The sequence below is a fragment of the Lathamus discolor genome, chromosome 3 (genome assembly GCF_037157495.1).
Source record: "Lathamus discolor isolate bLatDis1 chromosome 3, bLatDis1.hap1, whole genome shotgun sequence".
Lineage (NCBI taxonomy): Eukaryota > Metazoa > Chordata > Aves > Psittaciformes > Psittacidae > Lathamus > Lathamus discolor.
In genome coordinates this window covers 46,715,723-46,741,139 of record NC_088886.1, presented here as the reverse complement: position 1 = coordinate 46,741,139, position 25,417 = coordinate 46,715,723, and the positions used below count along the sequence as shown (strand labels likewise).

The following is a 25,417-nucleotide window of genomic DNA, read 5'->3' as shown; positions in this document are numbered from 1 at the left end:
ACTGTTTACTTTGCCTGCTCCAAACTCTTCCCTCTGCTTTTTGGTTTAACCAGCTCCTAAAGCAGACAGTGAAACTTAAACCAAAAGCCGCGATTCAGAAACACGCTTCTGCTCTCCTAAGCGCTCTGGACTCAAAAACGGCATTCACGTGGGAAAAAGACAGAAGGGCCCAGGGAAAACACGTGGTTCTGCCTGGCCGGGGCCTCGGGAACAGCAGGCGAATAGGGAGCACACTGGTACAAACCCCACTGTGTCTGAAGCCCGGGCTTCCCCTGGGGGTTAGTTCAGCACCGTGGACACCCGGTAAGCACCGAACAAAGCGGTGCTGTCAGGGAGAGGCTGCAATGCCCCATCATCGCCGCCCGTCAAGGGATTGCCCGGGCCGGGGCTGCCAGCCGGCGAAAGGCTGCTCAGCGGACCGCAGCCCAGCGGCCGCGGTGACCAGAAATGGCAGCCCGACGGGCCCGTGGCCGCCTCCTAAAGCACAACCGGAGGATCCCCGCCGTGAGACGGCCCGCGCAGCGCCGCACCACTCACTGTAAGTCCTGCCCAGCGCCTGGAACAGCAGGTCCCGCTTCACGCTGACGGTCGGCATGGTGGCACGCCACTCGCCCGCACCGCGCCTGCGCCGCTGCACGCCAGGCCCCCGCCACACCGCGCCTCCCGCCGCGCTGCCTGAATGTCTCCCGCCGTTCCTCCAGGCAGCGCCCGCCGGACCCATCGCTCCCCACTTGACGGTGGGCAGGCAGCCTGGCCGGGCTCCCGTAGAACCGATGAGCTCGCATCTGTCAAACCAGGAGGAGGCGGGCATGGCGCCGAGCACCGGCAGCATGCCGGGCAGCTACTGCGGTGACGTTGCCCCGTTGCCGGGGAACCTCCGCACCCTGTTAGAGGCGTCCTCTGGCTTGGGGCTCCCGGTGCCAGCAGCGTGAGGGGCGCCCGCGTTGGACGGGAGGCGACGGGGAGATGGGCACCACCGGGACGGCGCCTTGGCGCGTTTTGGGGTGGGTTCCCATCATAGCGGAGCTTTGGTTTTGTTACCTCGGTTACGGGCCGGGAGGCGGCTGTGCGTGTGCAGGGTCAGTTAGAAGCAGCAGGGTTAATCCTCAGCGCTCTTGATCAGCCTCCTTAAGCGCTTTAATTCTTAAGAGCCTTAAGCGCGAACGTATGCTGCGGGGGGACGCAAGGCAGGAGCGGCACTGGCCGCCCTGAGAAGACCAACTACCACAGCTTCTCACCGGTGTCCGCACTAATAAAGCCTCGGAGCCTTGGCCTCTGTTGCCCGGTGCCGTGTGTTTGAACCGGGGGCAGGTGCTGCAGCTCGTTGCTCAAAGCTGCGGCTGTACAAGCTGTATCGGACAGCTCTGGGCGGGCTGCGCTGGGGCGGCCGCCTTCTCGTCCCCGCCTGCTGGGGCCGGGCCCGGACCCTGCTGCGGCGGCCGTGGGCAGCGCCGGCTGTAGGAGGGGGCGCGTTCTGCCCTACAAACAGAGGCGGTAGCTGCCGGTGGCGGAGCGGCGCGGCGGCGGGCTGGAGCCGGAGCCGGCCGGTCCCTGCTTCCCCGCGCTGCTCTCCCGCAGTCAGCATGAAGGTCGAGTTTGCCCCCATCAACGTCCCCCTAAAGAGGAGGATCCAGACAGTCGCCGTGCTGCAGTGGATCTTCTCCTTCCTTCTGCTCGGTAACAGTCTTCCTCCTTGCTCTAGAGAAAAGGGAAAGAATCGGCTTTTACCTTAACCAGCGTCACCTGTGGGCATCGGTTTGTGTCACCCTGTGGTCCTATGCAAGAGCCATCCCTGGGCGGGCAAGAGCATCACACTTCTGGGCCTGTGTTTCCTCCCCTTGAAAGCTCTGGATGGCTTTTTCTCTCTTTTGAGGGTCTGTTTCTTTGTATGGTTTTTCTTTCAGATATGATCTTAAAAACCTAGTGACCGCATCTTCTCAGTGGGATTCCCACTGAGGTTTTTGACAACTAATGCCTTTTTATTGAATGTGAGCATAAAAGCCGGTACGTGACTAATGCTGTTTCCATTACTGATTTTGTAAAATAACTTTACATACTGTAGTTCAATAAAATTCTCATTTAACTAGGTGATGAAAACTTATAAGGATCAACAGTGAACTGGCTTAAATGTAGCCACTTCCCTAGATTTATGAAAAATATCCTCGCTTGCTTTAAGAAAGTGTTCATTACGATTTACTTGGTAGACCTTTTCCATGGATTATTTCTCTCTAGGGAATTTTCTGAATATCTTAATAGACTTATATCACTAAGCACCTGTTCACAGCAGCAAATCTTATTTGCATTGGTGGTTAGTTATATTTGACTTGATAAAATGAGTCGCATAATAAGGTAAACTAAGCCTTTACTCTCTGGGACCAGGCCCATGAACTGTGTCAATTGGCAAGTAGTTATTGAACAGTCTCTGTGCACAAAACTGTTCTGAGGTATCAAGTAACTGACTACCTGTGCATTACTGGAAATGCTGGAACACTTCATGATCATCTGTGCTTTAGGACTTAAGAGGAATATCTTCCTTGTGTATCTTGAAAATAGAGTATTGTTCACATAATGCTCTGATATCTTTCAGAATACTTTTTTTTTTAGGTTGTTAGCACCACAGAAAAGACTTTGTTATGTGGGGGAAGTATGGAGAGTACGAAGCACCTTCACAGCTTTATCCTTACTACTTGGCGGGTTTGTTACCTCTAAATTATATGTGCTTGGACTCGAAAGAGTTTGTGTTTGTGGTAACATTGTAAATAGCTGGTGCATGTAATTTTCTGTTATTGAATTACATCCTGGCATATACCATTATTCCAGTCTAATGATAATGCAGTGGCAGTTCACTGGCAGTGGAAGGAAATAATTTTTTATCCTAGCCTGTTTACTGACAACACTGCTGCGGCAAATCGTGTCCTTCTGCTCTTACTAGTAGAAATTGAGCTGCAGAAAGTCCACTCTTGCTGTGGTTAAGAGGGAGAAGGCAGCTGTCTTCTGCAGCTGGCGCTGCCTTGGTATAAATGTCAAGGAAAATCAATATGGAAGTGTTTTATGGCTGGTTATGTTCACTATAGTTTAGTGCACATGATCACGAAAATGTCTGTTGCAAGAATGCTTGAACTTTGGTGGACAAGTTGATTCTAATAATAATCATTTGCTTGTGCTTTTGTGGGGATGTTTATCTTCAGAGATATCCAAGGTGACCTTGGTATTTTGTAAGTGTATCCTTTCAGTCATAGGACAGTCAGGGTGATCTGGCCAGAAAGTTTCACATAGCTCCAGGAAAATTCAGATGCTGAATCCTAAATGACTTAAAATGGAAAATGGGTTGGTTTCTTATGTCTGTATTGCTATTGAGTCTTTGTTTTTCAGCCTTTTTGTGGTCTGCTGAATAGACAAAATACAGAAACATTGTTTATTAGTAAGCTCTTGAAGTCAAAAGCGACACTTTCAAATCATGCAGAGGAGTGCCTCACTACAAGTGAAATACTGTGTGAATTCATCACAGGATAGGTTGGAGGGGTAGGTATTGTTTGGGGGTTGATATATGGCTGAAACTCGTTTATGCAAAACAAGATCTTATGTAAATTCGGTCTTTCTTATGTAAAAATATCTGCATATGAAAACATCCACAGATAATGCCATATGATAAGTAATGATTCATATTACAGATGCAAGGATTCTGTTTAGAGCAGTGGAAAAAATAGGGTACTGGCTTAGTTCTTAAAGTTTTGCATCTAAGTATGTGATGAGGTGCCATAGCTTAATAAAATGGGCAGATAGGACTAACAGATAAAATAAAATAACTCTAAAAATTTGTGCCCTGAAAGACAAGGGCTGGATTGGTTAATGATGCCCTTTAAGTCTGGGAAGTGACATGTGAAAACATGATTTGGCACATAAACTCAGTTGTAAGGGGAATGTGAGTCTGTTGCAGCTTAGAATCCATAATGTGACTTGAATAGAAGACTGAAAATCAAGTGCTGATTTCATCTTCCTGGCTGAGACCCTGAAGAGTGGCTGAGTTTGATGTGAAAAGCACATTGTGTTGATGTTTGTCCCTTGCTCTCCAGGCTTGTTTGTTGTAATGCTGCTTGACTTTCTGAGATCATGGAATTGAAGACTGATGATACCCTCTTGCTTGTTTGACTAAAGTCTGCTAGCAGGTTGGCCTGAAGTGCATATATGCAGTGGTTGTTGAAGGCTGTGAGTATCGCCATCACTTGTAGAAAGAGGGAACTGATCAACAAATACTGAACAAATGGCTGCAGCAGCACAGCACAAGCAAGAAAGTTCTGCTTCTTCCTACAGCATACTGTTGCAGCCTGGGTCTGCGCCACAGATATATTGCTTCTGCTGTACAGCACAAGCAGAATAGACATGTCTCTGTCTCCAAAAAGCTGTACAGATGTGCACAGAATTTCATTACATACAAAAGAACCTCTTTAAAATTCTGTGTGTAAGCTCCTGTGCTTCCATGGTCTGTACTGCAAGCTGCCAAAATTTGCCCCCAAGCAGAAAAGACAAGTTTTCACTGTAGCAGAGTTATCCACTTCTGTTATGTAGGGGCATGACACCAGAAGCACAAACAAGTTCTGAAATACTGTGATCTGTCTCCAAGAGCTTCTGGAGTAGATGAGGGAAAATTCCCACCCCACAGTTTCCCACCGTGTGCCAGCTGAAACTGCCATATGGTTTTCTATCTTACATGCTCCAAATGCAGCAGGCTAAAATAGTTAAATTTCCATGAAAAAGAAGAGTGTTTTATGTAGGGTTCCTTCTTTTAAAATATGACTGGTATCAGCTTGGAGTCTAGAAAATTAAAGCTATGAAAAATAGGAAACGCTAAAACGATGCTGTTTTTCAGTATGTTAAGCAGAAACACAGAACATCTTCAGGCTGAAGCATAATTTCAAGTCATTAGTGTTTCACTGTTGAAATGGGAAATATACGAAGCTTTGCAGTTTCAGAGTACCTGCTTTAGAAAAAAAGCTGAAACAGACAATTTTGATAGATGTAGTTTTATGCCTGTAATTGCTGCTGTTAGAGATTCCCCATCTTGGCCAGGGGCTGGCAGTCCTAGGGCAGGTTTGTCCCTGTTCCAAGCTGGTGCAGCACTCATGTCATGTGTGCTTGTGAAGCTGTTTGCTAACACCTGCTTGTGATCAATCTGTGCTTTCACAGCCCAACCCCAGGCAGAAAGTCACCTGGAGAAATGAAATCTCCAAGTGCTGCTGACCTAACTGGAGGTGGGAGCAGAGGGGTTGCATCACTCCTGTGTTTTTACTATAGGTTCCATGATACATATACATAAAATAAGTTGTCAACATCAGTGAATGAAGTGGATGTACCTGGTGTTTAGTATGAAATCTTTTTTTGGCTTTAAGCTTGGAAATATTTTCCTTAAGAACTTTGACTGAGTTAATTTTGCTGTAGTTAATAGTGTGTGTGATATCTTCCTGTTACAAACCAGTGTAGGTTTTCTGTTTCTCTTGCAGTAACTGAGCAGCAATTTCCCCTTGGTATATAGGTGTGCTGCAGGGATGAGCTGTGTGCCTCAGTACTAGACATCTGTGAGTGAAGTTCATTTGTGACAGTAGGTGATAGTACCTAGGCAGGAGGTATGAGATTTAGTTTAAGTGCTGCTTTGCAGGTGCTTTAGTATTTTGTTTTTCTTCCTCTCTAATATACACAAATAAAATCACAGCAACACAAAAAAACAAAGCTAGAAGGTGAATCTGTGAGCTTCTCATCTGCTAGCTTCTGTGCATGTCATGTGAAAAGAGACAGTGGAATTTGAGTGTATACAAAATCAAATGCAGAACTAGGTAACTTGGGTAGAATGGAAGTGTCTTGGTCCAGACAATGAGAGATGGAAATGAGAGTTTAACAACCTGACAAGGACACCAGGATTTAGTTTTGGGACAAAGTGTTAAGGGAGAATGGTGCATCGTCCTGTGGCTTACTTTCTAGGTCCATCAATGACATGCTGGTCTTCTCCTTACTGGACACCTAGGAGGTGACTGTTGTGCATACACCTCTGTGTTTATTTGCGAAATACGTAATGATACAAAATCAGTACATAATAAAAGATGTACTTGAATATGCATGAAGCCACAAAATAATATGCTGAAGACTGATGTATATTAAAGTACATCCTGTTCTCTAGTGATTAAACTCATGCGTATGTAGTGTGTAGGATGAAGCACTTTGTTAATTGATCTTGGCTGGAGACAATTTTGAGTTGTGGATCTGGCTTCCCCAATAGAATAGAAATAATGAAACATTTGCCACAGAATGAGATATTGCTGCTGGAATAATAAATGACTTGTGTGTTGAGAAAGCAGTTGTCAGTGTAATGAGATAAAACGTCATTGCATGTTTGGGGAAAAGGTTATCTGGTGCTGGTTTAGTTCATCAGCTGTGGCTGGCTAATGTAAATTGTCTCATTCTTCCTTTTTAAAAAAACAAACTTGATACCCAAGGAAACCCAGTGAAGCTGTATGAGCCTTTCCTAGCAAGCTGGCTGGTACTGCTACTTGTTTTGTTAGTCTGTGTTTGTCTATCCTTGAAGCTTATTGCTGGCCTATGGGTAGGGACTGATGTGTGATCACAGAGAATAACAGGGTACTTAGTGATGCCTGACTGACTAGTAACTCTAGGAATGCTACCTGTGTTGCCTGCATCTTATGAAGGGAATTTAACCATGTCTCCATGTTTATTTGTTTGTATCTCTTGAGAATAAGAGAAAAATAGCTGTGCTGTGTCAGGACAGAGGCCCTGGCTTGTCAACCTGTATGTGAATATAACTGATAGCGGATGCCTAAGGAGAAATAAAAGAAACGGGAAATACATAGACTAAATTTGGCATGCTGTCCTGGGATTTGGTAATCACTAACTTGGGGATTTACTGTTCCCAGACCACACTATCTACAAGTCAATAGTGCTTAATGCTCTCTATCTTGCCAATGGAAGGTCTTCTTGCTTGGGAATTGGAACCAAATTCCAGAGTAAACAAGCCTCCAAACCAAGGGTTTGTATTTGTTATCGCAGTAATGTTGAAATGCATCTTCCTTGGTAGAAATGTTCAAGTATCGTTGTAACTGGGGCTCCCACTTGTGACCAATAAACGGGCAAAGGCCGTTTGCTACAGGAGACTGATACTTATTCAGCAGATGCTGACCTCCTTGCGACCTGGATCAGTCCTGGAGATGGCTACCAAATTCCTGTGGACTTTAACAATTTTCCGGTTAGTTTAAGTAAATTCTCAGCATTTTTTTTTTTTTTTTTTTTTTTTTTGCGGCGAGTGCATAACTGCCATAGGTAAAACGTGATAGCAAGTTCCAGTGGTCCTGGTGGAAATCTGTATATTGACAGATCTGCACAGACTAGATGGCTCTAAACAGGATAGTGCTAACATTGACTCTTTTTAAAGAGGCTTTGTGTGTACAAGCTGCAGAGCATGAACTTGCTTACTGTTGTTTTGGCAGGTTGCCTCCTCTCAGGTGTTGCCTGTTGCCTCAGGTCTTCCTTTGGTGGGACTGTTGGAGTCCGTTTGCCATATGTGTTATTTCATTAATATTCCTGTCCCTTTCTTTACTATTATAAATATTTCCAAAAATTAAGGCTGATTTTTTTCTTTTTTTCTTTTTTTTTTCTTTCTTTGCTTCCATGATTAAAGACTCCACTGAGCAGGGAAAAGAATATTTTAATAGCAAAATCAACTTATCAGTGGTACCTTAATGGATAATAGAGAGGAGCAGATGTTCATTAGGGATGAAAACATCACTGTGTTCTCCTAGTGTGTTCCCTCCAATGTTCTCTTCCTCAGGCACCCAGCTCAGAGGTATTGCTCTGAAGACTAACGGCAATGAAATGGCAGTTCTGCTGTAGATACATCAGTGTGGTTGTTGCAGAATATATCATGTTTCATTCCTGTCCCTACCCCCATGGCTGTGGGTGTAAGAAATCAGCTTTTAACCTTTGTTTGAAAGTCCAGAGAAGTACGGCATTAAAAATCCCATCTCCACCTGTGTATTTCCTAGAATACCAGTGGGATAAGGATGTCCTGTTTATCATGTCCTCTATGGCATGAGGTTCACACTGCTGAACTCTAAAATTCTCTAGCTCATTTAAGACATAGAGCACAATGTGTTTAGAGAAAGCATTGCAGAGGGCATATAGTAAACAGCAGGAGCTGCCTTGTTGTTCAGACCTGTCATGAGCTGTTGAGCAGTCCGGAGGCTTTGGCGTTTGGTGCTTTGCATGGCTTTATGGGGTACTATGGAGAGCCTGTAGTGCTGGCTGGATTGAGACAAGCACCCTGCCGACCTGGATGCACCTGCACTGACTGGACATGGTTTGCGACTGCCCTGAGAGTAATGGGAGGCTTTTCTTCTAGTGGAGAGTCTTAGATTTGGTGAGCCTTACAATAAATATTACTGAAACATTTATGACTCCTTACTAATTGCAAATGCATTTGCTAGGATTGCCTGTATTTCCTCACTCAGTGTGGTGGTTTTCTATTTCCTGTCTCTGTGGTATTTAACTATTTTGTGAATCTGGTGCCCACAGCTGCGAACTCAGGGCCTATTTAATGAATGAAACATCAGATGTTCAAACATCATTGGGCAGGATGGCTGCCAGTGCTGCTGTTTAACACTGTATATAATATTTTTCATTGACTTCTTGCAACAGATGAGTATTCACATGTTGTAAATGGGAAAATGGAGGAAAAGGGACTTGCCAATGTTGGCTGGCAAACTGGATGTTCAGAGTCCCATGGCAGTGATTTGTCTTTTAATTGTCATTTCCTTCCTTCCTCCCCCCTATCCCTTCCAATACGCCATAGAAATATTTTCAAAGCTCAAGAAAACTCAAGTTCAAGCAAAGAAGTTATGCTTACAGTGTACACTACATCCAAGGAGGCAATGATAAAGTGATGAATTCCAAGTTGTTTGCCTTTTGCCTGGAATTTGCTTATGAATTTAGGTAAAGTAGCTGCCATTTATTTACTTGCTGTATTCTTTGAAGGAGAAAACACTGGTTTTGTATTTAATAGGCTTATTGGTTTTGAGTCATCAGTGTTTAACTCACCTTTCAGGCTCTTAATGCATTGAAATAATGAGGTATGGTGAAAGGAATTTGGTTTGCATGTCTCATTGCGAATGCAGTAATAAATCAGCTTTGTCCTACAAGATGCTGAGCTCCCCTTAGGAAGTGCTGACAGCACACTTATTTCCCTATACCTTACATGCACGCAGGAATGTGTTCTAGCTAAACCAAAGCAGTGAGCTTGTTGATCTTGTGTATGTTTGTCTGCGTAGTGTTAAATACTGCTATCTGGCACTTCTCACTGCTGGTTTAATTAGCTCTCACAGCAAGGATGCTTTGATCCAAACCATTTTTCAGCTATCTGGCTAGGAAACAGATAGTAAAAAGCCATGTGATTCTGAGGAATGGTAGGGAATATAAGTTTTTACAATTTTTTTTGCGTAACAACTTGAAATTCATTTATTTATGGCAATTAAAAAAAAATCTCATACTTATTCAAACTTGGACCATGAACCTTGACATCCTGTCCAGATCAGCATTCCTAGAAATTGCTATAGTTTCAGCATCTCTTCTTCAAAGAACAGGTAATGACTTTCCCTCAAAATATTTGTGTCCTACGTTGAAGTGTTGCTAGTATGGAATTCCCAGTGACTTTTCCCTCTGGAGCAGTGGAATTGAGTATCATCTTTCACCTGTGCAACTTGTTCTGCATTAACAATTTTCCCTAGAACTTGTTGCAGCTTTGGGAGATTTCCATATTGCCTTTGGAGGTCTGCGAACCTCAGCTGTGGTGTTTTTCTAAAGCTCTTACTGATGTGCTTCTCTGCAAGACCAGGTTGCCTATTTAAGCAGGAAGCAATGAGGTTCTGTACTGATGATACTGAAGAATGGAGTATCCCTCAAAACAGTATATTTGATCCCAATTCTGGTTTTGATTATGGTTGTTGTGTTCTCCTTCCTTGGAGCAAATGCAATTCCTGATTTTTCGTGCTCATTTCGTGTTGGAAATAGGAATGTTTACTCCTTTGTTTCCTGCTTACTCTAGCCAGAAGCTTTGCTTGCTCTGGTTTCTGCAGTAGTTCTCACTCACCCCATGACTATATCTATCTCTGCTCTGAAGGCACAGTCAAACTAGGCACAAGGGCAAGTTGGCTGGTGTTCAGAAAAAGTTAAGTATTCAGGTTGGAGGAAACACAAGAGTGCCCACAGGCCATGTTAAGCTCTGAATTTTAGCGGCTTGACACCTGCTTGGTACAGGAAATCTGCTGTGAGTTTTCCCCAAGTAATCTCTGTTGAATGAAGCTGATCTTCATGAGGATGAGTGGGTTTTACTGTTTGTCTGCTTGTTTTAAAGTTTTCAGTTTGGGTAATATTTACTTTGTGTTAACCAAATTATTGCCTGAAGTCCTGCTGTTGATTTTCTACTGTACTCTTTACTTATGTATTTAGCTCAGTATGTTTCACTGGTGCAGCTCCTTTTAGGACATAACAGGGTATTGTTCTCAAGAAAGAAGCCAGTCAGTTGTGGGACACACAAAGTACTATTTCTGCTTTGTAAAAAACCACAGAAAAATATCTGTTTCTCACAACTCTGCCCGTTGTGACTTCCAGTCATGACTGGGTCCTGTTTTGCTTGCTGTTGTATAAATACATGGTGCTAAAGCCCTGGCTCCCTGGCAGAACTGGAATTTGGCATCTGCTGAATTACTCTGATCTGTGAGCCTGACGTGTTTTGTTCACAAGACAAGAGCAGGCTGCTGCAGGGTGGAGAGCAGCAGGTACTGCCCTGTTGTGCTTCAGCCAACTCCTTCCATAGCTGCATGAGTTGCTGCAAAAGCACAGAATTCTGCAAGTCCTACAAAGATAAAGTTTCCATAGGAAGTTTCCCTGAGTTTTGGGTTTGAGCTCCAGCTTCTTCTGGCTCTTTGAATTGTGTGCTTCCTATGTATTGTTTTTGTAGTAGGATGTTACAGTTAACCTGGGTCTGAAAGTATCAGGACTTATAAAACTGCTGGTGTGTTCCCACAGCAGTGGTGAGCTTCCACTTATATGATGTGTTTAGAGGCTAAAGTGGAATCTCTAATGTTTTGGTCTTGTCTAGTGCATTTCCTTAGCCAGTCACAGTGCACTTTTCACAGGGGTAGAACTGTCATCCCTATTTTACAGGTGGAGAAGTTAAGAAACACAAAGGGAAAATGATTGTACAACACTCTTCAGAAAAGAGAGCTTGCTGTGGCCCCCTTTCTCCTCTTTCCTTCCCCAGCTCTCCTCCTTTCTCCTTCCCTCCTTGCTGGCTGAAGCATTGCATCTTTGCTGGCTCTTGCTTTCTACTTTTATTCTGCCTTAGGTAAAACAGATGCTCTCTGCCAAACATTACTGTTCACTCTTACCATGGGGAGAAGATAAGCATTAGTCCTCAGCTCATGCTTTTGTTTTGTTAAAGTAAACCATCATCTTAGGCTTATGTGTCCAATTGTGCAGTAGAGTAACCAGTACAGACTTGTAGGTGTTTTACCCTCAATGCAACAACATTCACACAGTGTGGAATAAGCTAACTTAAATTTGTATGCATTTTAAGTAGCATTCATAATAAAAGTATCAGGGCTGGGAATTCGAGGTCTTAAAAGGAGACAGGTGTGATTAATGCTTGTTGTGGTTTCCTTTTATATTTGTCTCTTGTAGCAGAGTGTTGCTGTGGATTCTTTGTGATCCTGATCCTGGGCAACTTCTGGTTCCTTGCTGTTCTTTACCTGCTGTGGCTGTACCTTGACTGGGAAACGCCATGCACAGGGGGCCGGCGGTCGCAGTGGGTGAGAAGTTGGACTGTTTGGAAATACTTTAGGGAATACTTTCCCATTCAAGTGAGTAAAAGGTTCCTCACAGAACTGTATGCATTGTAACAGAAACAGCTTGAATAGCTGTGAGTGTGGGTAAACATTTAAGACTCATCTTTGGTAAAACTCTAATACTTATGCCAGGGTGAACTGAACTTTTGTTTAAAACATTGGAAGTCTGAGATTTAGTGACAAAAAGAGGCAAGGGCTGATTTTCTACTTGGTGGTAGTAGTGCCTCAGCACAGTAAATGCTAAACATGATATCTTGAGACACATCTATTTCAACTTATATCCCCCTGTAATACAGGACAGTGCTCAGAGGGAAATGAATTGTCATCGGTTCTGTGTCCTGTCAATATACAATCTCCATACTTGTTTTTGAGAATCCTTCTGAGGTAAGTATTATGTCCTCCACTGTCTCTATTTTGCAGCTTATAAAAACTTCAGATCTGAATCCAAATCACAACTACTTATTTGGCTTTCACCCTCATGGAGTCCTAGTAGCTGGAGCCTTTGGTAACTTTTGCACCAGTTCAAGTTTCAGCAGTTTATTTCCTGGCATTACTCCGTATCTTCATATCATGCCCATCTGGTTTGGCTGTCCCTTCTTCAGAGAATACATAATGAGTGCTGGTAGGTAAAAGCAAAATGTTTCAGTTGTTGTTCCATGTTATAGCTTCTGCTTCAAACGTAGGGTCTATGACTATACCTATAAATGGTAAGTAATTTAACTTCAGAATGATCAGCATTGGTGCTAAATTAAACATCTGCATTATGATAAACTTGCTGCAAAACAGTCAGAAAGGCTTTCTGAATAGTTTAACAAAATTACATCACTGAGCTTTTTTTTTTTTTTAATAATTTTTTTCTGAAAAAAACCCCAAACCCAACCCCTGCTGTTTTTTCCTTGAACAGCAGTACTGCGTACTAGGAGAGAAGGTCATATTGATTTACAACATTACTTAATCATTGCACTGACACTTGTAAAACAAATTGAGAATAGTCTCTTGCCTGGAGGTCTTAAATCCTACTCATTACAAGTATTGATTATCTAGTTCTGACTGAGGTACCATATTGCATGTTTGTATAATTTTAATGGAGATGTAAACTGTAAAGACAGGAACCTTGTGTCTTCTCTGTTCTGAGTAGTATTTGTCATAAACTGGTGATATTCATGAATGGTACTGCAGTAATGAAAGATAAAAATAACAATCAGTAACATTTGGGGAACAGAAGAATGTATAATGAAATTAAGACTAGTGTTACCCCCTAGTGATCTTTAACCCAGGTGCTATTTTATTTAAATCCATTAAACTAGAGCATTTTAGTAAATATGGTCTAGTGCACAAGACTAGGTCTGGGAAACAAAGATCTGGCTCTCATTCCTGACTGCAACTTAGAAACTGTGATCTCAGATAAGCTATTCAACGATTTAATTTGTAGAAACATGCCTAGGATGATGTTCAGATTAATACCAGAATTGCCTATCTATGTATACTTCAACATACCAGAGAATGCCATTCCATGCAAATGTATTTCTGAGGGGATTCTTTCAGGCTTGCAAAATTAAGGGATTGCCAAACCTGGAAGCCTGCTTTACACTTTGGCATCCTACCCATAGGAACACATATTTATCTGCTAGATGAGAAATAAAATTAGTAAAAAGCATGCTAAAAAGTAGCCAGTATTGTAGCTTGTTTTTCACAGGTATGTAGCTGATAAACCAGAGGGGACCTTTGGTATAGCACAGGTTATCGGTCAAAACATAAAACACTTGCAAAATCTTTCATGTAGTAAAATCCATGCTCCTAGCACATTGTTTTTTCTCCCAGTCCTTTGCTCCCTGTCTCCAAAGGCTGCCAGGCTGCAGTTGTTCTCATCAGGAAAGGCTGTTGCAGCACTACTGAACTCCAGTGTGAGTGAGGGGGGAATAGTACCCAGCATGTGGGCTGACAGCTCTGCTTCAGCAAGGGAGATAAATTTGTCCTGGGGAAGGACAGTGTCTCTTTCTTTCTCTTCCAGAGAAAATGCATTCTGATGGATGAATGATTCTCATTATTTGTGACTGTCAGGTCAACTGCATGTTTCACAGTCATAGTGGTGACTGAAGACATATATGGCAAGTGGAAGTAACTTTTTACTGAGGTCTGAACTTGCTCCAGTAGCAAGCTATTCCTCTTCGTGGCCAGCTATCAAAACTAAATCACAGTCGTCTTCCCTTTCTTGTGAGATTTTCATAATCCACACTAATGTCCTTCACAGGAGAAAAAGCAAGCATGTAACAGGATATGAAGTCTTTGCTTAACAGCCATGAGAGCACGCTTTGATACTAGCACTGTGAAAACCAGCAACAATGCAAACTAGACTTGATCTCTAAATTGTCATTTAGAGTATATTAATTAAACACAATGTAATTAAACATGGCTTCTGGGTAAATGGTGCTACTCTGAATATTTGAAGTAAAACTTAGGGCACAGAGGAACTCTGGAGGGGTTAAACACTTGTCTGTTAGAAGGAGGGTCTTTCAAAACACTAAGTTCAGAGCAAGGTCTAAGTCAGTGTTAAAGACCTGTATGGAAATGTGCCTCTGATTAGAAAGTATCAGGATCAGGAGTACCAGGAAAGCTTCATTTTTTCTGCTATTTTAGCCTAAATAGATTGGTGAGTGCAGGTACTGGTTGATAGAGAGTGGTACAGTCAGTGGGAATAGTGTAAGTGAGCATTTTCTGTTGCTTCTGGAACTATTGTGCCATTGCCTTAAATGGAGCTGCTGGTTTATAGCTTTGAAAAGAAAGAAGGGGATCAGCCTGGCACTGTAGAGCTGTGTTTGAGTTAACAAGTCCTCTATTCATTCTGTTAAACCCTCTGTGCTTGTGTTTATATACACCTGCTGTATGGCTTTAGCTGCTGCCTCTTGATAGTATCTGCTCCCATTCAACTCTTCTGATCTTGGGACAGAACCTCTCTGAGGGGAAGCTAAGTTGGCAGAAGAGCACACTCTTCCCTGAAGATCTTAAAACTCCTGTGATAGGCAAACAGCATTTAGCTCATCAGTGTGAAATCAAAGGACTTGGGTATGACCAAATCTGTTGCAGATTAAGGGGGTTGAACCCAAATCTTTGAAACCTGTCCTGTGTTGTAATTATTTTGAAATATCATTTAAATATTTAAAAATATTTCTTAAATTCCACTGTACTTGTACATGAAGATCTAGTGGTCACTCTTATAATGTTTGCTCCTGAAGGCATGGTTTCTGCATCCAAGGAGAGTGTCTCCTATGTGCTCAATAACAAAGAAGGTGGCCATGCATCCATCATTGTGATCGGAGGAGCAGAGGAATCTCTGAATGCACGTCCTGGAAGTTTAACATTGAGCATCCTCAAGAGGAAGGGCTTTATTAAAATGGCGTTGAAACATGGGTAAGTTTCTCATCTGGGCTGGTATAGTGAACGTGCTTTGAATAAAGATTGATTGTTAAATATACTTCATAGAACAGAACAGAATCATAGAATCACTTAGGCTGGAAAAGACCTTTAAGATCATCAAGTCCAACCCTCAACCCAGCACTGCCAAGTTGGCTGCTAAACCACCTCCCTTAAGTGCTACATCTAAATATCTCCAGGGATGGCAACACAACCACATTCCTGAGCAGCCTGTTCCAATGCTTGACAACCCTTTCAGTGAAGAAATTTTTCCTGGTATCCAATCTAAACCTCCTCTGGAGCTACTTGAGGCCATTTCTTCTTGTCCTATCGCTTGTTACTTGGGATAAGAGACTGACCCCCACCTCACTACAACCTCCTTTCAAGTGGCTGTAGAGTGATAAGGTCTTCCCTCAGCCTTTTTTTCTCCAGGCTAAACAACTTTCACCAGCTTCATTGCACTTCTCTGCACCTGCTCCAGCACCTCAATGTCTCTCTTGCAGTGAGGGGCCCAGAACTGAACACAGGATTTGAGGTGCAACCCCACCAGTGCCGAGTACGGGGGGATGATCACTGCCCTAGTCCTGGTGCCCACACTGTTGCTGATACAGGCCAGGATGCTCATGGCCTTCTTGGCTGCCTGGGCACAGCCTGGCTCATGTTCAGCCAGCATCTCATTTACTGTGCAAGAAGAAACATGGTTGATTCTATAAATAGAGACGCAAGGAAAATGAATGCTCAGTTTAAAATTAATTACTTACGTACATTCTCAAAGTCATATAATTAGAATTTTAAAAAGGTACTTGTCTATGAACCTGCAGATGTCTGGCATAGGAGCCAGTCTGTCCACCTAGATCCAGTCTGGGAGTGTTGCAAACTCCCTTTGACTTATCATAATTCGTAAGCAGTAGGTGTTATTAGCATATCTTGTTTTGTTTCAGCATATCTTGTTTTGTTTCAGTTGCTTTTTGCACTAGCAAAGAGTAAGAATTATGAAACTGTACTAGTAAACCTTGGCTGTTACTGCTGAGTGGAGCAGACAGTCTGTTTTGTTTTGTAAATTAAGAATTTGTTCTATTAAAATTGTTATATTAAGATAGAATTTTATTATAATTTTGAGCAAATAAAAATTACAGAAAGTTAAGTCCTGTTTTATTAAATCACTGAAAACTGTACTCTAGGAAGATTTGTTTTCCCCTTTATTCTAAAAATTTCTTTTGAAGGTAGGTATTTGCAGAAGTAAGTTTCTGGGAATTTTTGGTGAAAATTTCAATTTACACTTTACACAGTATAAGCTATTGTGTTTGTTCTGGACTGGTCTAGATGTCTTGTATACTAGAAACATTGGAACTGATGGCTTGTTCTTGCTAAGCTTCCTGAACAGCTCTCAGTATTGTATATTGTCATGTGAAGCAATGAGGAAAAAAAAATAGTAGTTTTGAGAAATATGGAACAGATTTTTTTAAGCTATTAACTGGAAAAAAGGTGGTCGCTGAGAAGAGGAGCGCTCTGTCCTCACACAGAATGCTAACATCTGTTTTTTTGCTAGAAACTACTCTGTCCAAGATTCCGAGAAGAGTTCTTATACATATCACTAGAAGTCTCATAAAGTACCTGTTCTCTGATAGAAAGTAACATTTTAGTCTAATTTGTAGCCAGAAACAACACTTGTGTCTTTAAATTAGGGCTTCAGTGCCTAAATGAGTCTTTCCTCAGTTTCTGCTCAATTGCTCATTAGTCCAGTGGGATCCTAAACACTACCCATAGCTTTTATTTTTTTAACCTCAAAGTTTAGAAGAATATTTAGGTGCCTTTTTCTATATAGTGTGCCCATAAATATCTGGTCTGTCAGATTACAAAGGTTGGTGTTTATCTCTCATCTAAACTGATTGGAATTGGGAAACTAGATACACCTGTGCCTCTCATGGCCTTGATTTCAAAAGCATCCCCTACACACAAGAAGATCAGGAGACTTACAAAACACAGGAATGGCCCACTTCTTTCTGTATGAATTCTTTTTGTTTCAAATGATCATCCTCTTCTTTCTTAAAGAGGCTTAGTTGTGTAGAGCCCTCCACCAGGGAATAATGCCTGTCTCTGCCTGAGTGACTTCAAACATACACCTCACACATGGTCATCTTAACCACCAGGCTACAAGTCATTCTGGGTTTGAACACTGGCAAGAAAAACTGCTCCTACATGAAGCGTAGGAATCCTGACTTTGTTTCCGTACAGTGGGGCTGAGGAGCAGTATGACTAACAGAGATTTGCAGCACTGTTGGCAGTCCTGAGTTGTTGACAAAGACTCCATATCCAGTAACTGCTTCTGGCTTTAACATTTTGTTTCTAACAATTAAGAAAATGTGAAAAAACCTTCCAACTCACACAGAAATGAAAGGGTAAGGGAGGTTTTCAGGATGCAGATGAGAAGAACCACCTGCCATAAGTGCCTGCATGTGTTTCTGGTGCTTCTGCAGCATCAAATCTGCAGCATCAAATACCAAGATAGGAAGGGGCAGTGGAGAGACCTGTGCTCTGGCTCCTGTGCTGCCAGCACAGAGAAGCTGTGGTTCCTCAGCTATGTGGTCTGAATATGTTAGCAAAAGTCCTCTGCACTTGTTGAAAAGACACTTTGATCTGAGGTAATATAGGTATCTGATATGTAGAAATCCTAAAGACGTGAAGCAAATGATGAATCAGCTAACTTGCTTTTAGTTTCACAATCGTAAGTTACTTATTTCTCTGTCTGAACCTCCTACATAGCATCTTGCAAAAGTCTTCACCAGATTAAAACAAATCCCACAGTCTCAGGGTGCTATTGCACCACAAGATAGTCCTGTTTGTCTTTAGTGTTGTAGTAAAAAGTGGAGTATTTACACAGCCATAGTAGGTACCAGGCTTTCCAATATTTCCTTCACAGGTGGCTGGGTGATATGTGCCCTATTTGAGAAAGAACCTTTTAGCAGACACTAGTCAGAATAGTGAGTGGAAATAATAGTCTTTGGGAGTCCTCAGGCTTGAGAAGCTGTAGAAGTGGTGGGTTTTTTTCCCCATACAGGTGGGTTTTGATTGTCCACAGTACTTTCCAACCAGCTCTGACCTCAGTGCATCCTCCTCAGGTGTTCAGAGTGCTGCAGTAATTCATCCTGACAGTATTATAGCAATGCTGATAGTTTACAGTAAGGTTTTTATCAAAGATAGTGTGGGCTGAATGGAGCTCAGATACAGAAGCTAAGACTTAATTAAAGCAAATAAACAACCTCTGTATATTTCAGAGATTGCTTAGGAATACCCTGCTATTTTCTTTAAACTCTGTAGAATAATATTTAATGAAACTAAGCATTAATCAAAAAGCCTACTGCTGTCATGTTTTTAAATGTAGCAGTAGTTTTTCCTAGTGAAGAAAACTGCACTGATTCCCTTGGCGCAACTAGTTTTTCCGGGAGCTAGTCGGTGCCTTTCCTCCCAAGCCAGTTCATGAGCTGAATAAGAATTCATTAGGCTATGCAAGAGCCAAAGTGAGTTATAATTTCTGTGGGCAGGATTTGACCTCTGTTAATAATGGATTCAGGCTGGTGTTTTCGAAGAAGCCTGGCGGAAGCAGGATTTCACTAGGAATTGGACAGCAGAGGAATTTGGCATTGCACCCGTGCCTGTGAGGATGTCTGGGTTTTATCATGGTTTTTGTGCTGAAATCAAATGCATTCATTGCTCCAGTCAAAAGGCAGAGGAAAGCCAAGATCTGGTTTTGATGCCACCCAGCTGGAAGCATTATAAGGTTAGCAGTGAGGCTGCTTTGCTTGCCAAGGGAGAAAATGCAGTGGAACAAGGGTGGACTTGCTGAAATAGTGGTGGATAAGATCATACTTACGATATATGCAATTATTAATTTTCATGATTATGAACAGTCATAACAAGTTGTGATGGGTACCAGCCAGCTAAATACTGCCCAAAAGCTAGTTGTATGCCAATCACTTATATTTTTAAACCCCAAAACAGCCAAGGCAGCCAAAAAGCAGGTGCATATCGGAGTCCTGAGTTGAATGCTTGATGAAGTCTGGAGCTGCCAAAGCTTTCTGTGCTGGTTATTGTGAAACCATTTCCATGCTGCTGATGTGAAACACAGTACAAGTGCAGGCTGGAGTGGGGTTCTCAGTGTGTTCTTTGTTTTATAGGGCTCATCTGGTCCCGGTGTTTTCCTTCGGTGAAAATGAACTATTCAAGCAAGTTGCAAACCCCAAAGGGTCATGGCTGAGAAATGTACAGGAGAAGTTGCAAAAGATAATGGGCTTTGCTTTACCCCTATTTCATGCTAGGGGAATATTTCAGTACAGTTTTGGCTTAATACCTTACAGACAACCTATTAATACTGTTGGTAAGTTTCCTGTGCCTTTTCTAATGCGTTTTCAAATGTTCAGAAACACATAAGTGTGCTACTAATATCTGTGTAAACTTACATATCTAAAGGAAGCAACTGGTTGTTACGCATCTTAAGTATGTGAGGTTTAAAATAATTTTTTTTTCTTTTTAATTCTTATTCTTCCCCAATTAAAAGGGGAATTCTTTTCTCCCTTTCCCCTTTAAGTCCCAGGCTAAATCTTATTCATCATTCAGTTATTTACAGGCTTGTATCCTTGGTAATCCTCAAAGAAACCCAAGGGTTGTCCAGTCTGTACCAGAGGGCTGCCACAGCTCTGAAGAATCTGTCACTGCAGATTCTGGATGTTGCGGTTGTTTTTGTAGGATGCCCAGCACCTTCATTTCTTAGCCCTGCAGAGAAGCAGCAGTTCGGTATCTCAGCTGATGCAAGGCTACTGGAAGGAGCTGGTGCAGCCCTGACCCGCTGCTCACTGGGACAAGGGAACAGAAAGAGGAGGGAAGGGAGAGGGCACCTTGCGGCAGCTCTGTCACAGCCCTTCAGCAAGCTGCTTCTTACTTGGCATTGCAGCTCCCTAGGGTGTTTCCTTCCCTTTTGGTTTATCCCAGTGGAAGGATCCATTCCTATATAATTGAGAGCATGCATGCCATGTCAACACGCAGTTTGGAAGAGGTTTGTATGTTCTACAACATTTCCTTGAGCTGATGACATCAAGGCTGTTCTGTAGCTTAAAATGTCTTTTGAGGCCAGTCTTCATCATTGTAATATTTATGCCAAGGACTCCACCTCCAGTGAGGAGGTAGCCTGTGGCTAGAGCACTGGAGTGCTACAGATCAGCAAGACCACAGTCTTGCAGCAGAACTTGTATGATCTTATGAAATGTTTTATATTTGGTGTTTCTGTTCCCTTATGTTTGAAAGCTATCACTGTGTCCCTGCATTCCTTGAGGTGGGATGGATGGTCTTGATGTGAATCAACATGGCTTTGAAAGTGTTAACTCAGCTCCTGAAAGCTTCAGGGTCACGTTGAGCTCTACCCAAGCCAGTTAGCCATGCTGGTTAGGTATTAGTGAGCTTCCTCCTGGTTCAGAAGCCCTGAATTGCATCTCCTAAAGCAAGGAGATGCAATTCAACAAAACCAAGGTTTGTGAAGTCTGAGTGTTTTGGGCTTGATGAGTGAAGTATTCTTGTTTTTCCAGAAAATTATTACTGCTTCTCAGAAATAGAATCAACTCTAAAATAGCAAATTAAGCAGGTTGCTTAAAGCTGCACAGAAAATTTGAGAGATGAGTGTTGTTTCCAATTCCACAAGAAATCTCCACTCTCAGGAGGAGAGACTTGCAGAAGGGCTTGGGGGTAGTTTGGTGTTGCCAGTCATCCTTCTGTATTGAATGTATACTGATATCACACCCCCTAATGTATTGCTCAATCCAGGGCTGGGTTCCCACCCCTTGCCACGTAAAGTCTGAATCTCAGCACCCTGTAGGGCCCGTGAACTGTTGGCAGCGGAAGCTGCAGCAGGAAAGTGCAGAATCAGCCCCTTTGTGGTTCTGGCTAGACTTCCGTTTAGTCAACACCATCCAGTCTGAAGCGGCAACATCTGTTGAAAGGGATTTTCAGATGCCTTTGTAAAAGCTCCTGCAAGGAGGGTGGTTTTGACTCTCTGCTTTTCTACAGACTTATTCTGTAATCTCAGTTGGATCTGTTAAACTCTCGGTGTCTCCAGTGCAAGAACAGCTGTCAAAATCTGTAGTGACTGAACACAAGGAAGACTGAGATCATGGGAAGCTTCTCTCAGCATATCACAGGCTTTTTAGCTAGAGCTTTTTTTGAAGGAGCAGGCTGCCCTTTGGACTTCCATGGCATTACCTCCTATGCTGCCTCTTGCTCTCACACCAACAGAGCAGGTAGCAGCCTTTGTGCAGTGCCTGGAGAATGTTTTGGTTGGAATTGTATTTGTGGGCAATGGATGGTTCAGAGGCACCTTACAGGGTCTGTGAGTTTTCATGTGCTTCTGCTTCCAAGGCTGAGGTAGCCAACAACACTTCTGGCACTGGTGCAGCAATACCCATTTTGAATAAACTGGAAGATAATCTGCATTTCCTTCAGTCCAGTTGATGTGGCTGTGTGGTTGAGGGCACCACTGTCCTCTTGGGTATGTCCTTCACACTAGATACTTATACTATTCAGATCAGAACAGAAGGTGGTGACAAGGTACATATTTTAAGTACTATTCTAAACTTGTGGAGTACTACCCTGATTGCAAGAGAGCAAGCAAACAGCTCATGGGATTGCATGCTGAAGTGTAAACTGCTCCTTCAAGTTAGCTATTAACCCTCTTCTTGTTTACTCTTCTACTGCCAACCTGAAATGATGGGGTTTTAAAGTGCATTTTATCTGAACTTGAACAAAAGGAAGTGAAGAACCAGATCCAGGACTCAGGTTTGTGAAAGGCAGGATCAGACCTTGGGGCAAGAGAATTGTGCTGTGATTCTGCCACCTCACTGGGAGCTGTGGTGGAGCTGTTACAGGAGGGAGAGCAGTTCTACTTGAAAAGAGACGTCACTGGAGCTAATGCTGCTGTTGTGTTTGATTTACAGTGGGAAGTCCCATCCCTGTAAAACAGAACTTGAACCCTACCACTGAAGAGATTGAACAGCTACATGCATTGTATCTACAGAAACTAAGAAAGTTGTTTGAAGAACACAAAGGAACCTATGGGATCCCTGAGCATAAATCTCTCATCTTCGAGTAGTACGTTACAATTTGTGATTCCAAATCCCATGGAAAAAAACAGTGTATGCTGAAAGATGTCTTTCTTGCAATCTGTCTTTTGCAATCTGTAATTATCCTTGTGTAAGGAATAATTTTAAGAAGGATTATTAGATGATTTATTGATTTCTATCTTAATCTTTGGGGGGGAGGAAAAATCCTTAGGGTGTGAGCCTTGAACCCAGTACTGTTTTGAGTTGTCCTTTTAGGTTCTTCTGTACCAGAAATGCTAGCAAGAGTCTCAACACAGATGTTCTTGCCACCATGGTACCTAACCATTGCTTGAGCAGAGGAAATTGCCCCAGCATGACAGAAGTATAAACCCGACAGGTCTTTGATTAGAAGTTGAGAGACTTTGCCAGCATGTATCAAACATAACATCAGGTTGTTCTCGGAATATCAGAAAATGCTGCTGCTCTTCCATAGAAATGAAGGTGTATGTTTTCAGCAGATGGCTATTACAAGCCATTTACATGTGAATTCAATAATAAATAGGAGGTTTTGGCCCTAAATGGGGTATAGACAAAAGTGGTTTGTCCAGGTTATGGAGCAGAGCAAACCTGTTTGGAGAACAGTGTGTTGAGTTTTCTGTATGCATGTATATGCTGGGTGGTGAGAAGCCCTGGATGATGTGACTTTTTTGGACAAGCTGTGCTTTGGATTGTCAGCTTGGAAGATGAAACAGCATTGTTTGGTAGTTCCAGCCTCAGAGGAGATGGCAGGCACAGGACAGAAGTTTACCAAGGAGCCTAGTGGGGGGAATCATATAAACTTGAGATCTTGTGCACATTAGAAAGGATCATATCCCAAGCCCTGCCACAGAAGGAAGGGGAGCCCAGTCTAGTTCTGCACCTTTACCACGGAAGGGGTGTACTCGATATATGCCTCTTTCTTCCCCACTGATAGATGTAGAAAGCTGTGCTGCACCGTTACTGTGCGTGTTTAACATGAGCTAAAGATAAGGATTGTTTCAGCTCTTGGAAGGGCTTGTGTCTAGGGAGGTCAAATACAGTCGGTTTGATACCTGGGAAGAGGTGTCTAGGGTCCTGAGGACTGTATGACTTGATGAGCCCTGAGCAGTACGTGATGAGCACTCAGCCAGCTGTGTGAAATGTTCTTTGGGTTTGTTTTTGTGCTGCCTGCCCCAGGAGTAGTAGTGCTGATTATTTATGAAAGAAGAATTTGGAGTCTGTGTCACTGTTCTAGATCATCTGCTCTAATGAGATATTTCCTCTCATTCTCAGTCTGCTCTTTTCCCACTACCTTGATGATACAGAAGCTCAGGATGTAAATTTTAATGCATTAGTGTAGGGTTCAGTATGGGAAGTAACAATGGATTGTTGTTGATCAGATTAGCCAAAACTTCTAGGGAACTATGTGAATACTGATTTTGGGGCAATATCTGGTCCAGAGGTTACCCTACAAACAGGCTTACCTCTGAATTCAGTGAGCAAATTATCTGTGTGTTCTGAGTACCATCTGTAACTGGCATAGGTGGAACAAGTAGGGATTGTGTTACTGTGACTACTGATACTTTCATTCCTTTGTAACACAGGAAGATGGAGAGAAAAAAAGAAACCAAAATCTTTAAGCTACTTAAATGTATCTTGTTGCTCAGTAACTGCTTCATATTGCTTATGGTGGCCCTTCCAAACTATGTTTTATTAACAAATTTTCTAGTGTACCTAGGACTGTTGTAGCATAGAGTATCAGTCTCTTAACCTGATGGGCAAGGTGTCATCAAAAATACCTCTGTGTTAGCATGTGGATTTGTGAAACAGCCCTGCAATACTGAGCCTAAAGGCCAGAACCCTGGAAGCCATAGACCCATTGTGGCTAGCACAGGCATCAGTCCTGCCACTGCTGCAGCCAAGAGTAGGCTTCCCATCTTTGTTAGAGTAAGCATCAGCAGTTTTCAGCTGCAGCTCATGCTTGAGAAAGCATGCTTGACTAAGCAGCTAGTAGGAATAGTGATGCCCTCTCCCCAGCTGCGATGAGACGAATCAGGTAGTGCTCAGACTTCTGGTGGTATGTCCACACTCACTGGGGCCTGCTTTGTCCTGTGTTTTTCTTTGTGCCTTCTGGTCACACAGGCAATCCCAGTGAAGCCAGTCATCTACAAGCAAGCTAGGTGCTCTGTCTCTGTACTATGCACACACTGCCTCCCCAGTGTGCTCAAGGTGACACTACCTGTTCCCTTGAGGGTGAACATTTCTCTGCCAAATTTTGTTTACACAAAGTCAATTCTCAGTAATTTTACTTTTGAACTGCAAAGCATATTTTCCACTTTGTAACTTTTTATGGTACCTGTAAAACATGAATGTCTATTCAGTGACTGCTGTGGCAAGGAGGTGTGAGATAATAAAAGTTTGTATCAAGTGTGCTTGTGTTGACTGCAATTCAAATATGTGTCACTGCTGTTGGGTAAGGGCTTCATCCCCTTGACCTTAGGAGCCTGACTAAGCACAAGAGGTCGTGTTGGACCAGTTACAATGCTGCAGTCATAGCATGCTGAGGAGCTGGATGGTGGGGAAGATGGATTGATTGCTTGCTGCAGGCTCCTTAGGCATCACCTGCAGCCAGGCTCCTGCTGGCAGTCTCAAAAGGTCTGAGGAAGAAGTGGCCTGTGTCAGGAAAGGCAGAACTGTGGGACGCAATGGGGAGCTGGAGCATGGGAGGGTGGGCACTCCTCTGAGGAGCTGGTGAAATAACAGCTTATGGAGTTGAATTCAGCTTGAGGGTAAGTTTGAATATCGAGTGAAACTTACATCAACTCTTAGTATCTGTACCCTGGAAAGAGGAACAAACCCTGCGGAGGCTTTGGTTAACTCCAGGAGCTGGGGAATTGAAGAGCTGCTTGGAGTAAAAAGCGCCTTAGTCTGTGGGGAAGAGGAGAAAGAGCCACCTTAAAATAGTGATATGTGTTTGGGTTTTTCAGAAGTGACAATGAGAGCTGT

The 25,417-nt window shown here is 42.9% G+C and overlaps 2 protein-coding genes across 5 annotated transcripts in view; one reads left to right on the top strand and one right to left on the bottom strand.

Annotated features, from left to right (window-relative positions):
• FARSB (phenylalanyl-tRNA synthetase subunit beta) overlaps nt 1-645 on the bottom strand; it is a 41,747-nt gene extending 41,102 nt beyond the window's left edge. The window contains exon 1 of the mRNA XM_065675021.1: nt 538-645. Within this exon, the coding sequence (XP_065531093.1) occupies nt 538-595 (58 nt within the window). The 5' untranslated portion in view covers nt 596-645. The remainder of the gene's footprint in view (nt 1-537) is intronic.
• On the top strand, nt 301-24,841 carry MOGAT1 (monoacylglycerol O-acyltransferase 1). Of its 4 annotated transcripts, none has more exons than XM_065675024.1 (6): nt 301-538; nt 11,737-11,915; nt 12,321-12,522; nt 15,134-15,308; nt 19,487-19,686; nt 22,289-24,841. In XM_065675024.1, exons 1-6 carry the CDS (start codon nt 448-450, stop codon nt 22,441-22,443), a joined length of 1,002 nt encoding a protein of 333 aa, XP_065531096.1. In that variant the 5' UTR covers nt 301-447; the 3' UTR covers nt 22,444-24,841. The 4 variants fall into 4 exon arrangements, with proteins under 4 accessions (XP_065531096.1, XP_065531097.1, XP_065531098.1 ...); XM_065675025.1 differs by lacking the exon at nt 301-538 and adding an exon at nt 1,442-1,677 and having other exon boundaries at nt 11,740-11,915; XM_065675026.1 differs by lacking the exon at nt 301-538 and adding an exon at nt 1,442-1,677 and having other exon boundaries at nt 11,737-11,864.
• Nucleotides 24,842-25,417: the final 576 nt, after the last annotated feature.

What these genes read in the sequence shown, in the direction of transcription:
- MOGAT1 (XM_065675023.1), top strand. Translation starts at nt 1,584, where the DNA reads ATGAAGGTCGAGTTTGCCCCCATCAACGTCCCCCTAAAGAGGAGGATC. An exon ending in GGGAATACTTTCCCATTCAA is followed by an intron (nt 11,916 to 12,320) that starts GTGAGTAAAAGG and finishes TCTATTTTGCAG; the next exon opens with CTTATAAAAACTTCAGATCT. An exon ending in AGAATACATAATGAGTGCTG is followed by an intron (nt 12,523 to 15,133) that starts GTAGGTAAAAGC and finishes TTGCTCCTGAAG; the next exon opens with GCATGGTTTCTGCATCCAAG.